At 48.1% G+C, this 17,682-nt stretch overlaps 1 protein-coding gene across 1 annotated transcript; it reads right to left on the bottom strand.

The window, feature by feature from the left end:
- Window positions 1-8,974: 8,974 nt before the first annotated feature.
- TBCB (tubulin folding cofactor B) lies at window positions 8,975-17,351 on the bottom strand. The gene is given in 6 exon segments (NM_001014939.1): window positions 8,975-9,247; window positions 9,409-9,481; window positions 12,356-12,547; window positions 13,225-13,321; window positions 16,660-16,803; window positions 17,198-17,351. Coding segments are annotated over 6 exon segments (735 nt in total). The 5' UTR covers window positions 17,312-17,351; the 3' UTR covers window positions 8,975-9,132.
- Window positions 17,352-17,682: the final 331 nt, after the last annotated feature.

The following is a 17,682-nucleotide window of genomic DNA, read 5'->3' as shown; positions in this document are numbered from 1 at the left end:
TTCTGTATCCTACTCACTGTCTCCACAGGGGTCTTAGAGATGTGTCGAGCTTAGGACATCTTTACCTTCCTCCTCACCTTCCCCAGCTAGCTTAATGGCATCTCTATCATTCCAGTGACTGAGATCAAATACCCTAGGTTGGTCCTTTAAAAAAAATATTTTGTTTATTTGGGTGTGCTGGGTCTTAATTAAGGCTCGAAGCATCTTTTAGTTGAGGAATTGGGGATCTAGTTGACTTCCCAGTAGTAGCATTTAAAAGCCAGTGCAGGATGCTCAAAGCTCTAATCTTCTGATGCTCTCAGGTTGCCTAGGCAACCCTGGAAGCTATGCAAGCACTGAGGTGCCACAGGAAGGAAGCTAGCTGGATCCCTAAGCCATGGCAAGGAGCACATCTGCCAATTTCTGTGAGCAAGAAATCAATTTTGAAGTGCTAGTCCACTGAGGGCCAGAACTCATTGTCACCACCATATAACCTAGCCTACTCTGACTGATGCATGTAAAAGTAATTATGATGCCATGAGTTAACCAGAGAGACGGGATTGCTTGTCCAACATCATACAGCTAGGAAGTACCAGGGTCAAGATTCAAACCCAGGAAGACTGACTTTGTAGCTTACGCTTTTTTTTTTTTTTTTTGTCATGCTGCCGGGTATGTGGGATCTTAGTTCCCTGATCAGGGATTGACCCTGCATCCCCTGAAGTGGAAGCATGGAGTCGTAACCACTGGACAGCTAGGGAAGACCTGTGGCTTATGCTTTTAATCCTTACAATTTGCTGCCTCAACGATGTTAATGTTACAAGGCCACCACCAATTAATAAACTCAAAATAGTCATAACTACCTTAGCTCATGTTTCCTGAGGGTTTGATGGGACCAGGCTGAAGTAACAGCATTTTTATAGACATGACTTGCCAGGCCTCTCACAACCCTCTTAGAACGGAAGTAACATGAAAAGAAGTGGAGGTTCAGAGAGGTAGAGTCATTTGCCTGAGGGGATGGCAGAGTCAGGTATGAACCCAAATGTAGTTGATGCCAAATTGTTCCACGATGACTAATACAGTTTACCGTCCTTTTACCTCACCAGTGTATTAGTCAGGGTTTTCAAAGAAAGAACCAATAGGATATACGGAGAGAGAGAAAGAAAAAGACTTCTTACAGGGACTTCCCTGGTGCACCAGAGGCTATGACTCCATGTTCCCAATGGATCAGGGAACTAGATCCCTCTGTGTACTGCAACTACAGATGCCTCATGCCATAACGAAGATCAAAGATCCTGGGTGCTGCAACTAAGATCCGGCACAACCGAATACATAATTTTTAAAAAAGAAGAATTCAGATCTGTGTGGCCTCCTCTTGAATGTGGGTGGATTTGTAATCACTTTCATCAATAGACAGTGGCAGAAGTGACTTCTGAGGCTGAGTCAGAAAAGGCCATGCAGTTTTTCCTTGGTTTGCCTACAACACTTGCTTTGGAGAAAGCCAGCTCTCATGTAAAACGTCCAGCTACACTGGGACAGCCATTATGGAAAAAACATCTGAGGTGCTTTAGTTATAGTCCCCACTCAGCTCCCAGCCAACAGCTAGTGTCACTGCCAAGCTGCTGAGTCACTTGGGACATCCAGCCTGCTCAAACCTTGAGATGACTGTAGCCTCAGCCAACTTCTGACTCAAACACCAGAGAGATCTCAAGTCAAGCTCATCCCAAATTCCTGATCTACAAAAACAGAAAAATGGGAAAAATAAAGGCTGTTTTAACTTGCTGAGGTTTAGATAAAATTTAATGCAGTTACAGATAACTGGAATACAGTTACATTAACTACTGCTGTTAACAAGTTTAAAACCAAGATTGAATAGCCTCAAACAATATCTATTATCTCACACTGTCTGTGGGTCAGGAACTCAGAGTTCTTAACTCCCACTGGCCTACTCCAGGCCTATGCTGTTAGCAAGAGGCCTGTCAGTTCCTTGCTGACTGAGTCCTTGCAGGATTCAGTTTCTCAACCACAGGTTCTCACATACGGAAAGCTGGTTTCTCTTGGAGCCAGTGAACCCAGAGAGCAAGATGAAAATACAATGCCTTTTGTGAACTGATCTAAGAAGTCCCGCACAATTTCTTCTGTTATGTTCTTCTGTTCCTTAGAAGGAAGGCATTAAGTCCAGCCCTTACTCAATGAGAGGGTCTTTTTTTTTGTTAAAAAAAACAAACTACTGAATTAAAAAAAATATATATTTATTTGGCTGCCTTGGATCCTGGTTGCTTTATGGAGCATTTTTTGTTGCAGTTGCAACAAAAATTGCAGTTGCAAGTTTTTTGTGCAGACGCAAGTTGTGGTGCCTGGGCTCAGAAGTTTCAACGCCTACTTGTTCTGTGGCATGCGGAATCCTACCTCCCCAGTCAGGGACTGAACTCCGGTCACCTGCACTGCAAGGTGGATTCTTTTTTTTTTTTTTTTAGAGTTTTATTAGATTCATGGCAAAACTGAGTGGAAGGCAAAGAGATTCTCACACACTCCCTGCCAGCATAGCTTTCCCCTTTATTAACATGCCCCACAAAAGAGGTGCATTTATTGATGAATCTGCATTGATACATCATTATCAGTCAAAGTTCATAGTTTACTTTAGGGTTCACTTATAGTGCTATGCATTCTGTGGGTTTAGACCAATACACAAAGACATATATCCACTGTGCAAGGTGGATTCTTAACCACTGGACCACTAGGAAAGCCCCAGATTTAAAGCTCTTGAGAAATGTGTCAAAAAATGTGTGGACATATTTTATCTATGTATATATTTATTTATTTGTTATTTATGTTCTCTTTCTTTAAATAAAAAATACATACTCCAAAAAAAAAAAAAAAAAAAAATACATACTCCAAACCCCAGAGACCTGGGGTTTGATCCCTGGGTCAGGAAGATCCCCTGGAGGAGGGAATGGCAACCCTTGCTAGTATTCTTACCTGGAGAATTCCATGGACAGAGGAGCCTGGTGGACTACAGTCCATGGAGTCGCAAAGAGTCAGACACAACTGAGCGACTAACAATTCACTTTCTCTCTTTTTTTTAACTGAAATATAGTTGATGTACAACATTATGTTAGTTTCAGGTGTGTTGTAGACATATTTTAAAATCACAACAGGGATTACAAATTTAACCTCTACTTCTAATCCTAAAGCAGTCAGACACATCATGTATATCAGTGAGCAGAGCCTGGTGTAGAACAACAGGTCAGGGTGGGAACCCTGGTGTAGAGGGGAACCCAAGCTCTGCTGCTCTGGGCTGTACTGCCCCGTCTGCTCCTTGCCCTCCCCTTACTGCTCTAGGCCACAGTAGTTCCCCAGTCTCCTCTTCATAGATGCACCTGGGCTTTTGCCAACAGGAAATGTGGACAAGAGACCAGACAGAGCTAGGAACTTTAGCAGCTTCCTGCTGCACTAATTTCCATTTGGTTTACTGGCTCCTGCTCAGCTCCTCCATCCGCTGTGTAACCACCTCCACGTGTTCATGTCCCTCAGTTTTCATATAGGAGTGGTTTCTGCATGCCAGTTAGGTCCTGGTAGGTACAGCAGATCCAGCCCACTGGGGCTAGTAGAGACATGGACTCTGTATTGTTAGATATCCCGGTGTGGCAGAAGCCAGAGACCAGGGTTGTCACAGGGAATGTTTGGATATTTCAAACGCTGGGGACACCCAGGCATCCTTGAGATCTTTTCAGGGAGTCTTTGAAGTTAACACTATTTTCATAATACCACTAAGACTTTTTTCCTTTTCCACTCATTCTTTCACAAGTGAACAGAGTGGGGTTTCAGAGGTGATATGATAATATTCAGTAGTTCACATGCAGAAGCAGATATGAGAACCCAGCTATCTTTTCTTAAGCCTGACATGGTGGGCTTGCTGAATCTTAACTCCCCAACCTGGGCCCTTCGCTGTGAAAGCTCGGAGGCCTAACCACCAAACAACCAGGGAATTCCCTAAAAAGATTTTCAAAATGTAAGAACATGTCACTCTTCTTGCTAGTTTTTTTCAAAAGTTATTTTTTTTCAATAAAAATGTTAATAATGGTAACATGTTTATTTTGTTGGTTTGTTTTAATTATTTACTTATTTGGCTGTGCCACATCTTAGTTGCCACAAGCAGGACCTTCTTTCTTTGTTGCAGCATGCAGGGAACTAGTTCTCTGATCAGGGATCAAACCTGGGCCCTCTGCATTGAGAGGGTGGAGTCTTAGCCACTGGACCACCAGGGAAGTCCCTGGATTATTATTTTTTGAATGAAAGTTTAAAATGTTTAATCTCCATAGTGGTAAATATCTACAGATATAAGCCACCTAAACAAAAGCTGTCTGAGGTTCTCAACAATTTTTAAGAATGTAAAGTCCCGAGACACAAGTTTGAGAACCACTGGTCTAAATGTCAGCTGTCATTGCTGTATCAGTAAGTTGAGGTGAAGAATCGCCTCCTGAGTTTAGCAACAAGGAAGGGCTTCAGCAATAAAAAGTTTAGTTTTTGTGGAGTTGGGAGAGGGTTGCAGGAAGGACCACCTAGACATCTCTTTCCTGAAGTTTGGTTGTGGTTTTATGATGGATGGATCAGGCTGACAACACAAGAATCCAACCTTGATCTTCATGTCACAAAGACAGAGACAACCTGGTAACGTGCCTCCTGAGGCAAAAACGCAACACCACCCAGAAAGCATATTTATTGCAAAACTGAACCTGAAGCTGACCTAGTTTTTGAATCTACCGGTTTGTAGAACACACAGGGATAGAGGACAGCAGCGGGTACAACCAGCCAAATCAGACTGTGGCAAATCACACAGGGAAACTGTTGTAGAGTAGAAGATTTAGAGGATTAATAGCCAAACACAGTGCCTGAACCCTATTTGGATTCTGATTTGAACACGCCAACAGTAAAAAGTCATTTATGAAACAAATGGGGGCTTTGTTTCATATATAATAATGCTGACTGTATATTTTTTTTTCTTTTTTTTTTTATCAAACCAGTCAATCCTAAAGGATGCTGACTGTATATTAAGTCATATTAAAGAATTATTGCAATTTTGTTTGGTGTGAAGACCTCATAACACTTAGAGATACATTTAGAATACAGATATACATCTGGATGAGATGATATGTTGCCTGAAACGTGCTTTAAAATAATGATGGGAGAAATAGGAGGAGGCCAGAAAAACTGAACACCATTGGCTATACGTGGACAATTATTGGCTCAGTTGGCAAAGAATCTGCCAGCTATGAAGGAGACCTGGGTTCGATCCCTGGGTGGGGAGGATCCCCTGGAGAAGGAAATATCAACCTACTCCAGTATTCTGGCCTGGAGAATCCTATGGACAGAGGAGCCACGCAGGTTACAGTCCATAGGATTGCAGAGTCAGACATGACTGTACGACTTTCACTTTTCCCTTTTTTCATTGAAGCTGGGTGACAAGAAAAAGGGGGAAAACATATTTTTTTCTTTTAAGATGGGTGCGCCTTGACCCAGCTTGAGAGCTAATCAGGAGCCCGGAGAGTGACCGGCTGAGATGCAGGAAAGCGAGCAGGAGGTAAGAACACGCTGGCCACGAAGTCACCTCTGTTCTTTTAGTGCAGCCAGAAAGTGAGCTCTGGCGCCCCCGCCAGGACATTGGTTCTTAGTCTGATTAAACCACAGCGGGTTCGGTAGGTCTCCTACCGAACTGCACTGCCCAGTCCTCCGCTAGGGAGCCAAATCCTTTCACCCCAAAATTCCCCGTGCCGCAGGAAGGGAGCAAGACCTTCGCTTCCAGACTTGCACAGGGTTAGACCCAGGGTATCGCTTGGTTTTCTGGGAAACTCAGTTCGTGCGGCAGACTGCAAGACACCGCCCAACGACAGCGAGCCTATGCATGCGTTGCTGCCCCACGCGGCGACTGAGAGAGAGGTCATTGCCCGCATCTGGGACCGTGCAGAGGCTAGGGGTCCTGAGGCTTCAGGGACTTTTGGGAGGCCGGTGCCAGCCTGGAAAACCCTTTAGGAGAGAGTAGCCCCAGACTTGGCCCAGAAAAGATGGGATGGGAAGAAGAAAACGAAGAAACTGGAGCCAGGACCCCTTATGAGGATTAAATGAAGCCAGTGTTGTAACTGTTGACCGCATACAGGCATTTTTATTCCTATGGCTTATACAGTACTTACCTGCATGCCTGGCTCTGAATTTAAGTGCTTTAGATGTATTCGCTCATTTAATGCTCATAAAATCGTTTCGGGTGGTTACTATTATTGGCTCCAATTAATAGAAATGAGGCTGACACCCAGGAAGAAGGACTTGTTCAGTACCCTAGCTGGTGAGGGACAGAGCTGAGGTTTGAACCAATGCTGTTTGGCTCTTCTCATTAAGTTACACTACCTCTTAACCTATTGAATTATCCCAGGTTTGTACTGGTACACAAATTAATTCAAGTGAGCCATTAGCATGTTGAGTTAGCCATTTATCACAGTTCCAGGAACCAGGGAAAAGGTTGCATTCACCCTAACTTTGTGTTTAGCACTGGGATCAAGTTTCTGGTCAGCATGAATCACCGAAAGGATTACTTCAGGCCCACAAAGCCTAGTCCTCTTTTGTTCATATGACTACTATTCAAATATCCTCCATCTCATCCCTTCCTTCATACCAGCACCACCTGGCAGATTTAGTGATTTTATTCTCCTTTCCCCTACGGTCAGTAAACTTTTTCATATGAAATATCACAGTCAAAAAAATAAGAGAAAATACTTGTTAATTATATGTGTGTCTGCCTTCAACTCCCAGGCTCGTATGGTGTTCATGAGCCTGTAACCAGCATCAAGCCTGACGCTGTGGGGGTGGGGAGGACTCCAAAAATGTGCACAAAGAGTGCTAGACATCCACTGTCTTCCACCTGCATTTACCCGAGGATTAAGAGGAGGTTGGTGGATGGTGCAGGTCAGGCATAGGCAGTTGCGGATTTAATGGGTCTGGTGGATCCCACAGCCCTTTCCCGCTGCTTCCCCTGAGACTGTGGATCTAGTGACCCTGTAAAGGGTGGTCAATGCTAGAGCCACCAACATTCAGTCGGTTCTCATAGTGCTGGGAGGGAGCTGCTCAGCCCAGGAGTATGTTCCAAAGCTCACTCTGCATCGGAGTGGCTGCATGACTGACAAGTTCTCACCCATAGAAGCAGAAATGGAACACATAGAAAAGAAAATGGTGAAACGTCCCCTATTTGCCACCTGGAAGCTGGTAATTCTGAACACAAGAAAATGATGGAGCCCCAATATGGAGTCTGGGTGTGTCAATCATGGAGACTGCTGCCAATTAACCAGAACCTCTGCACTGGAGTGTGTGTGTAGGGGGATATTGGTTACAGCAGGTGGTACTTCCTTAACACATTGACCACTGTCCCCCTTCCTTTCTGGCCCCCCTTAAAGCTTAAGCACCAGGTTATTCTATAAAATGTGTCTCCCCAATCCCTAACTGTGGTTGACTTTCACACAGACGTGTTGGTCACACAGTCATGTCCGACTCTTTGCAACCCCGTGGACTGTAGCCCACCAGACTCCTCTGTCCATGGAATTCTCCAGGCAAGAATGCTGGAGTGGGTTGCCATTCCCTTCTCCGGGGACCTTCCCAACCCAGTGATTAAGCCCAGGTCTCCTGTATTGCAGGCAGATTCTTTATCGTCTGAGTCACCAGGGAAGCCCATAGCAAGTGTTTCGTATTTAGAAATCACCAGCATGATCCCTTCCATTGTCCTCTGATGGGGACAGCTTCTTCCATGCTGACAGCTGGAAGCCATTAAAGCACCCTGGAAGTTTGTGCTGAGATCTTCCACTGCAGTTGGACAGATCCTCATATTCGCTGATGCTGTGACCTGTGCTTGGAGCTCAAAGGTGATTTTGGGCCATCAGTGTGTCCAGGAAAGCACGTGATCTTCCTGTCCCTGTTCTTTAGCCTCATCACATGGAGGTGCATAGTGGGCCTGATTTTAAAGTGAGCCTCGGGTCCTCAAATGCCAACCCATTAGCTAATTCTGCTGAACTCTGGCTGAAGTTTGATTGGTAGTTTTTATTAGAGAATTTGAGGACACCCCCCAGTGCTCCTTGCTCTGACAACTCCCTCATGTGGAAGGGACCTAAGCCTTGGGGTCCTTTTCTAAAGTAACCAGTTAGGGAACTTCCTTGGTGGTTCAGTGGGTAAGACTCCTCGATTTGAATGCAGGGGGCCCACGGTCAGGGAACGAGATCCTGCATGCTGCAGCTAAGAGTCTGCATACTGCAATGAAGATCCTGGGAGCTGCAACTCAGACCCAGTGCAGCCAAAACAAATAAAAATAAAAAACAGCCAGTTTTGTTTTATAGACAACTTCACTGATTCGCATGTGTGTGCGCGTGTGTGTAGGTGTATGTCTACCCATCAACGGTGTGTGATGTCAGTCTCTGAGTGTATCCTGTGTGCTTCACTCTCCTATGTGGAGGAGAGAATCTTTGTGCACTGACTGTGTTTCTCTACCTATGATCTGTAGTGTCTGTGTTCTCCAGAAGTCAGTCCAGGTGTGTGAATGTTCTCAGTATCTGAGTGAGTCTGTGTACACTACAGTAGGCATTGGAGAATGGATCTACAGGTACATGTAAGCACCTTCCCCCAGGACCCTTTCAGCTCCTAAGCATTTCAACCTTATTCTGCTTACTGTGGTTGCTCCTACCACTGCCAACTTCTTCTCCAGAAGCTATAATTAACTGCAACAATTAGGTAGAATCTCTCAAATATTATAGTCAGGAATCCCTTCAAGGAGCTAATGAGGGATTACTGCACGTGCACACAGAAACAGGGTGGATCAGGCTTTCTAGAATGCATGGGCTGCACGCACTCGTCACATACCTAAAGCCTCACCGTGCCCAACTTGGATTTTGCCTAGCCTCCTGCTTCACCCTCACCCATCCAGCTGTCCACAGCCCCTCCTATAATCACTGAGTCCTCCAAACACTTCCCAGGTTTTCGGCAAATTTAATACATGTGTCTCAAAAGTCAATGGCGAGGGTAGTCAATAAAATAAAAACAGGCTCACGGGGAGAGGGCCACGGGCACACAGGGAAGGGCAATGAGTAGGCGAGCTGGCTGCAGCAGGGGACTGCCCTTCCTCGGCCATCACATCTCATCCAAACCGTAGTCCTCTTCCGGGAAGTCCCCCACTGTCACGACCGATGGTTTGACGAAGGCGCCGTACTTGGCCTGGCATTCAAAGTAGCGTTTCCCATTCACGCTGCAGGACATGATCGGGGAGGCAGTGTCAGAGGGCTCGCACTCCAGATGCTAGCGTGGGCGGGCTCCCCCAGTAGTACACACATGCACTTACACATAAACGCACACGTGTGTGCACAGGCACACAGGCACACACACAGACACTAGAGTGAGGATCTTTACCTGCCATCGTTTTTCCCTAGTGGTTCATCATAGCGGATGCCAATCCAGTAGCCAGGTTTGAAATCTGTCAGTCCTGCCCAGGGGAGAAATCCCTGTGAAGCCCCCCTTCGCAGCTTACCCCAGATTTGTGCCTGCCCACTGACTGTAAAGCCTGTCCAGGCAAAAACCACTCCTTGCTACCACCCAGGACAACCACCATCTCCAGCCCACTCGAATACAGTAGTCCCTTCACTGGTCTCCCTGTTCCCACCTCTGACCCCTTGTTCACTCAACAGCCCCAGTCATAGGGTGCTTTGTAAAAATCAAAGGGAAGCAGCACCATTGGGGTTCTCCATCCCTCAGTCATGTCTGACTCTTTGCAACCCTATGAACTGTAGCCCGCCAGGCTCCTCTATCCATGGGATTATCCTGACTTTGCCCCAAATTCCTCAAAGGCTGCCTATCCCACTCAGCATAAAATCCACAATGTTTATGGCCAAATGATTTCTGACAAGGGAGCCAAGACAGTTTAATGAGGAAGGAATAGACTTTCCATCAAATCGTATTGGGGAGACTAGATATCCACATGTAAGAGAATGAAATTAGACTTCCACCTCACACCATACACAAAAATTAATTCAAAATGGGTCAAAGACCTAAATATAAGTTATAACACTAGAAACATTTAGAGGAAAATACAGGAATAACTCTTTGTGGCCTTGTCTAAGGCACTGGTTTCTTAGATATAATACCCTACACACAAGCCAAAAATTAAAAAAAAAAAAATTGGAGTTCATAAAATTAAAAATGTTTGTGCTTCAAAAGTCACTATCAAGAAAGTAAAAAGGGACTTCCCTGGTGGCCCAGTGGTTAAGAATCCACCTTGCAATGCAGAGACACAGCTTTAATCCCTGGTCAGGGGACTTAGATCCCACGTTGCAGAGCAACTGAGCCTGCACCCTGCAACTACAGAAGGCCGTGCACCACAGCAGAGAGCTCGTGCACAGCGAGAGATCCTGCACGCCGCAACTCAGACCTCATGCAGCCAAATAAATAAATACTAAAAAAACAACAACCAACCCACCTACAGAACAGGAGATATATATTTGTAAACCATAAATCTGATACGGGAACTGTACCTAATGTATACAAACAACAACTTGTTATGGGTTTTATTGTGTTCCCCCAAGTTTAAATGTTGAAGCCCTAATCCCTTGTAGTTCAGAATGTGACTGTGTTGGAGACAGGGCCTTTAGAGAGATAATTAAGTTAAAAGGAGGCCATTATGGTGGGATCTAATCCAGGCTGACTGACATCCTCATAAAGATTATCTGGACAAAGACTCCAGGGACGTGCCTACACACAGAGGAAAGAGCATGTGAGGACAAAGAGAGGAGAGGGCTGTCTATAAACCAGAGAGAGAGGCCCAAGGAGAAATCAAACCTGCTAAGGCGTTAATCTAAGACTTCCCGCTTCCAGAACTGTGAAAAACAAATTTCTGTTGTTTAAGCCACGCAGGGTGTGTGGTACTTGATATGGTAGCCCTAACATACCACTCAAAAACCAAAAAGACAACCAACCCAACTAAAAAATGGGCAAAAGAGCCGAATAATCTGTCTCTCTAAAGAAGACATACACAAGGCATTAAGCACCTGAAAAGAGGCTCAATATCATTAGCCACGCAGAAATGCAAATCGAAACCATAATGCTGGCACTTCGCTGGTGGTCCAGAGGCTAAGTCTCCACACACCCAATGCAGTGGGCTCAGGTTCGATTCCTGGTCAGGGAACTAGATCCCACATGCTTCATGGGGGTCTTCCCACTGAGACCTGCCACAGACGAATATTAAAAAAACACAACACTGCCACATGCTACAACATGGATGATCCTTGAAATTATGCTTCTAGTAAAAGAAGCCAGTCACAAAAGACCACATGTGATTCCATTTGTATGAAACTTCCAGAAAAGGCAAATTTTTAGAGACAGAACATGGATTAGTGGTCACCAATGTGGACTAGAGGAGCTGGGGTTTCCTAAATGGGGAATAGCTGCTAATGGTTATAGCATTTCTTTTGGGGGTGATGAAAATGTAAAACTGACTGTGGCGTGGTTGCACAATTCCGTGAATACACTATAAAATAATGAAGGGTACGCTTTTTTCATTTTTATTTTCTTTTAGCCATGCTGCTTGGTTTGTGTGACCTTAGTTTTCTGATCAGGGAGTGAACCTGTGCCCCCTGTAGAAGTCCTAAACACTGGACTGCCAAGGGATTCCTGAATGGTACTCTGAGTGAACTTTATATGGTGTATACATTATAGTTCAATAAAGCTGTTATAAAAACAAACAACCGACACTGCTCTCTCCTGTCCCTGAGGCCTAGCACAGTCCAGCCTTGCCCGTGCCCCAGGCCTCACCTCTCATCTTTCCTCTCTCACTCCCCACGAGCCACGCTGACTTCCTTTCTCTGCCTCAAACAAGTCAAGCTTGATCCTGCTCAGACCAAGCCCTTTCATGGCCTTTGCACTCACTACTCCCTCGGCTCCCTCTTCCCCCCTTTCCACCTTCACTCATCCCTTTCCTTCAGATAGCCCTTCCCTCAGGAAGCCTTCCTGGGTTACTCTCAAGGGTCTGGTACTTCCTCGCAGCTCACACAGCCTCCTCAGTTTCCCTCATCTCTGCTCTGATCACTTCAGCCTGAGCTTCCCCCATCACAGCCCTAATAATTCTGCTTGTTTCCCCATCTCAGCTCTGATCACTGCACCCCAGGGTTTCACCTTAGAACTGACCCCTCTGGCCTCTGCTTCCTCTGTCACATGGCCTCTGCTTCCCACTTCCCTGCTGAGAACATACTAGGCTGTCAGTCACACCTGGCACCATCTCCCCTCCTGGACTGAGATCCCTTTGAAGGCTAAGTCCCCCACACTGCCCACTGCAGGGCAGGGCAGGGGGCCTCTGTGGGCCACGTACCTACATACATGACGGTGCCCCTGCGAGGGGGCTGCCCAGGTGTCCGCACCTCACAGCGGCTGCCCACAGGGATGGTGCTGGCCTGGGCCTCCTCCTCGATAAGGCGCTGGGAGTTCTCGGCCTCTTGCTGGGCCCGCTCTTCTTCATTGAATCGACCTAGCTTGTTGCGCTTCAGGAAGGAGCGGATTGAGTCTGTGGGTGGAGTGGGTGGGGGGGGGTCAGACATGAGAGACCTGGGAGACCTCTGGCCTGAGGACATAACCTGCCATCCCCACGGGGCCAACATCCAGAGACAAACTCTCCCGTTCTGGGTGTTGAAGGGCTGTCATCAAGTCCCCCCAGGTCTCCCACCAGAGCCGACCTCTCCACAGAACCCCTGGGCTTCCCCATAATCCTGAAAATAAACAGAAGGTGCTTGCCTGCAGCCTCTCACGTTACCCCATCTTCCCTGGCCCTTCAACTTCACACTTAACTCCATCCGACCCCTGAAACCTTCCTCATCCCTCCCCCCACACTCTGATCTGTCGCCGCACTGGGCTCCACGTTGTTCTGTCCGGTCCACATAATCTACCACGCTCTGCCCTCCACACTGTGCCCTGACCAGGCCTCACACCCTGAGCCTTTCCCATGGCCCTGTTTGTTTGCCCACATGCCCCACACCTCCCAGCCTCCATCCATATCTCATGCCTGTGCACCCAGACTGCTCTCCCACGACCCATCTGTCCCCATGCCAGCCTTACCCCACCCCATACAGCGCCAACTTCCCCTCAGTGTCCCTGTCTATCCTGTGTGCCCCTGCACACACCTCTGCTTGTCCCCACACTTCCTCTAGCCCCCCAGGCCCCCATCCATCGCTGGGCATCCCGTACCTTGCCTCTGTTCATAGGCTTCTTGTGAGATCTCATATTTCTCCACCTTGGATATGTCCTCATACTCCCCAAGGCGGGCACCGCTGTGGTCAATGACCTGGAATGAGGTGAGGGAGGTCAGTGGGGATCAGGGTGTGGGCACAGAGACCTAGGATGCTGCGGGGGTGAGTGCGGCTGCACATTCTGCAGATTTAAGTCTCTCCTGCCTCCGAAAAACCACATTTCCCTACCTTCACCTTTATGCCAGCCTTCTGTCCTCCCTGGAGCCCAGCCAAAGGGCTCTACAGCAGGTGTCTACAATAGGTGTCTCACCCTCCGCACTCCATCTTGAGGCCCTGGAGGCTGCATCTGCCTCCCATCTACCCCATACGCCAGCATCCACATGATGGATGGCCCTAGGCCACTGGAACCCAAGGGCAGAGCTCAGGCCTTGCTCACCCTCTGGGCAGCATGTCTGTCTTCTCCGGACCCTGGGACCCTTCTACACTGATCCAAGCTTCCATGTCTTGGAGCATCTCTTCCTGTACCGTCCCTAATATCCACTCACTTGTTCCTCCAGGGTGCCCTGCTGGGCCCTGTGCTGGGTACTAGTGCTAAGTTGCTTCAGCTGTGTCCAACTCTTTGTGATCCCATGGACTGTGGCCTGCCAGGCTCCTCTGTCCATGGGACTTTCCAGGCAAGAATACTGGAGTGGTTGCCATGCCCTCCTCCAGAGGATCTTCCTGACCCAGAGATTGAACCCATGCCTCTTATGTCTCCTCAATGACAGGCAGGATCTTTACCACTAGCATCACCTGAAAAGCCTGTGCTGGGTACTAGGGCCACAGTGCAAAATCAGATCAATCCCTGCCCTCAAGAAGTGACCATTCTGTTGGGAGGCCAACTGGAAACAAATGCACAAAGATGTGTATTAAACACCAGACAACGACAAGGTTCTATGCAGACAAATACAACTTGAAGAGGCTTCTGACAGGAAGGGGTATCTGAGACAAGGCCAGGAGGAACAACGGGCACAAAGCCCCAGCTGTATAAATGTCTTCAGCTCCTTTGAGGAACAGCAGGGTCAGCGAGGTAGGAGTGGAATGAGCCACAGGGAAAGTGGGAGACACAAAAGACAATTGAGGATTTTGGCTTTTACCCACAACGAGAGGCAGCTATGGAAGCGCTCCACTAGGAGGGCTCTGATCTGACTCACGGGCTCACAGGCTCCCTCAGCTGAGTGTGGGAAGCAGATGGAGACGCACCGGGATGGGGGCAGGGAGAGGCTATGTGATGGCCCTGCGGAGGGGTGGGGTGGGGGCGGTGTGTGGAAGGGAAGGATGGAAGTGGGGCCAGTATGGGGGTACTGGGGAGCAGAGTTTAGATTCTGGATAGATTTTGTGGGTGGAGCCAACAGGGGCTGCAGAGAGATTAGATATGGATGTGGGAGAAAGACAGAGGTCAGGAACACCCTAAAATGTTCGGCTGGAGTCGCTCGGCAAAATAGAAACGGCCCTTATCTCTGGCCAAGGATCACTAAGAATGTCTATTTTCTACATTAGGGATTTTTGTAAGTTTGAGATTGCTGTTGTTCACTGTTATAAGAAATAGGGGTGATATTTAGAAACAGAAAAAGAATTTTAGAAAAAATACAGGGGAGGCAGGTGGGAGGGGGATTCAGGATAAGGGGGACACACGTATACCTGTGGCTTATTCATGCTAATGTATGGCAAAAACCATCACAATATTGTAAAGTAATTATTCTCCAATTAAAATAAATTAACCAATTAAAAAAATGCAAATTCTCCAGAGGCTCCACCTTTAGGAAACTTTCCTTGTGTGGCCACGTCAGTCAGCAGCTGGCCTGTACCTGAATCCATGTGTAAAACCCTCCTGTTGGAGATGCCACGGCCCTGCGTGATCCACCCAGCATCCCTAGGGTGAGACTGCCTAGGTCAGCCCAGTCCGTTCTAGGGGCTGTGAGTTCTAGTTCACAGTTCTAGGACTGTGAGCCCAACACTACGGTCCAGGACCCATCACTTCAACTGGGTCCTGGACCCAACTATGGAAGCAGCCTCCTCCTTGGTCTCCCTACTTTTCTGTCCTCCAGTCATTTCCCCATAGGCAGTCAGAGGACACCTGTTAACATCTGACTCACACCAGGACCCTCCCCTGGCTGCCACTTCCCTCCACAACAGAAGAGGTCACTCTTCGGCCCCCATACCTACTCTGCTCCCTCCCACCTCAGAGTGCACATGCTGTGCCCTCCTCCTGGAGCATACTTTTCCCTTCTTTAGTTAATTCTTCCTATTCTTCAGGTCTCTGCTCAGTCAGCACCTCCTCCAGAAGTCCTCCTGGATCTTGCTGATGGGTCAGGCTCCACAGTATATGATCTTCCAGCTCTGTGATGTCCTCCTGTATGGCCCTCATCTCACTAACCCTTCCCATTTGTTTCTGTAAATGTTTAGCTAACAACTACCTCACATACTGGACAAAACTAAAACAGAGACGTTCTCAGACTTGATTCATGGCTATACCCCTGGCACATCATGTATGCTCAATGAATAGTTATAAATAAATGAAAGAGGTAATCTACCCATGTTCCTCCTTAGGAAAGTCAATTCCATCCTGAAGCTAAGTTTTCTCTTCTGCAAAATAGTGTTAATTATACCATTTTCTAAGTCTTATTTTCTGGATTCAATTCATCATTCAACAGTGAATCACTGAGCATCCTCTGTGTGCCAGGCTCTGTTCCAGGTACTGAAGAAAACTCCACAGTATGTCACAGGGTGATTAGTAAGAAGGAAAATCAAATCAAGTGGGAAAGGCAGGAGGTTTAAATTTTATACTGAAGGCCATGAAGCCCTCACACCCAGTGACATTTATGTAAAGACTGGAAGGAAGAAGCAAGCCGTGGAGGCATAGAAAAAACAACCATTCAGGCACAGGGACTAGCATCTGCAAAGCTCACCCAGGATGCTGGCTCGTCTGAGTTTTTGTGGGGGACACCGAGAACAGAGAGGATGATGTGAGTTGATGCATGCAGAGGTCCTCTGTGTTCTGGCTTCTGACACATGAGCCTCTTCGCTCACCCTGACCCATCTGACCCTCTGTTCTCTCTGCCTGGCATGTCCCTCCCACCTCTATTCTTAGGAGGCCCTTTCCTCATCCTTCAGATTTCAACTCAGGCAACCCGCCTTTCAAGAATCCCCTTCATATACCCCTGGGTGAGGTCAAGCACCTCTGCTGGATGCCTCCAGTCCCCTAGGCTTTTCTCAGCCCAGTCCAGATCGCTGAGTGCCAATAACTGGGGATGGGTCTGTCTCTCTCCCTGCTGGACTGGGAACTTCATGAGGTTAGAGGCTATCTTGGTTACCACATAGTGCAAAGCACTGCAAACATCTGTTGAATAAATAAATGAACGGAAGGGAGGGATCCTAGGTAGGGAGGCCTCACATGGATGCGACAGCCGTCGTCTACGGGGTAGGAGCCCAGCAGCGCATCATCCTGATCCAGCTTGCAGCAGAACTTGTCGTCAGGTCCATACAGCTCCAATTCCATGCAAGAAGCAGGGCTGCCCACAACAAGCTGTAGTTTACACTGTGAGGATACAAGATGGGGGAGGCGGGGATGAGGTGGAAGGCTGTCAGTGGCCCCACCCTCTACCCTGAGGCTCCGTCCTTTGTATCAATAACCACCATCCCGTCCCGGTTCCTCCAAGAGACCTACCCTTTGGGACCCACTAGGTATTCCTAGCCCCACCCCGTTCGGGCCTGCCCTCAACTCCCTGCAACCTCTGATTTTCCCTGGCCCCGCACCCATTCTCTGGAACCTAAGGTTCCACCTGGCCCCGCCCCGCTGAGGTCTCGTTCCCAACCTCTGCAACCTGGGTTCATTTCTGGCCCCTTTTCTGCGTTGTGGAAGACCCTCCATTTCTTCTTGGTCCCGCCCCCTCAACGCCCCGCCTCTCCGGACCCCGCCCCCATGACCACACCTTGAACTCAGCTACGGTGAGGCTGCGACTGTACCGCTTCTGGGAGCGAAAGCTGTTGAGAGAGCTGCTGATGAACACGTTCACTGTGGGCGCCGACAACCCCGTCACCTCCATCTCGCCGCGCCCTGTGGCGGCCCTCAGCCCGGACAGCCGCCTCCCACCGGCTCCGCAGCCGCCACCGCTTCTGGGATATCAGCCCCGCCCCTGCTCTCGGACCTGGCGAATCCACGCCCTCCCGTCAGGGGAGTCCGCCAATCGCCGCGTCTATTCGCCGTCGGCAGGAAGAGGGTTCTCGGGTAGGCTTGGGTAGGCCCAGCCAATCCTGAAAGGCCTTCCACGGCCTTTCTCAGGGTGCAGTTCCTCCAATAGCGGCACGGGAAACGGCCTGGCGGGCGAAGGCTGAAGCCGAGAGGAAGAACTGGCAAAAGCTAGCCCAGTCCGCGAAGGGTAAACTCGCGCATGTGCACTGGCCTTCAGCCTGCAAA

This window comes from Bos taurus, chromosome 18 (genome assembly GCF_002263795.3).
Source record: "Bos taurus isolate L1 Dominette 01449 registration number 42190680 breed Hereford chromosome 18, ARS-UCD2.0, whole genome shotgun sequence".
Lineage (NCBI taxonomy): Eukaryota > Metazoa > Chordata > Mammalia > Artiodactyla > Bovidae > Bos > Bos taurus.
The sequence above is the reverse complement of the archived record's forward strand: the minus strand, read 5'-3'. Positions and strand labels throughout refer to the sequence as shown.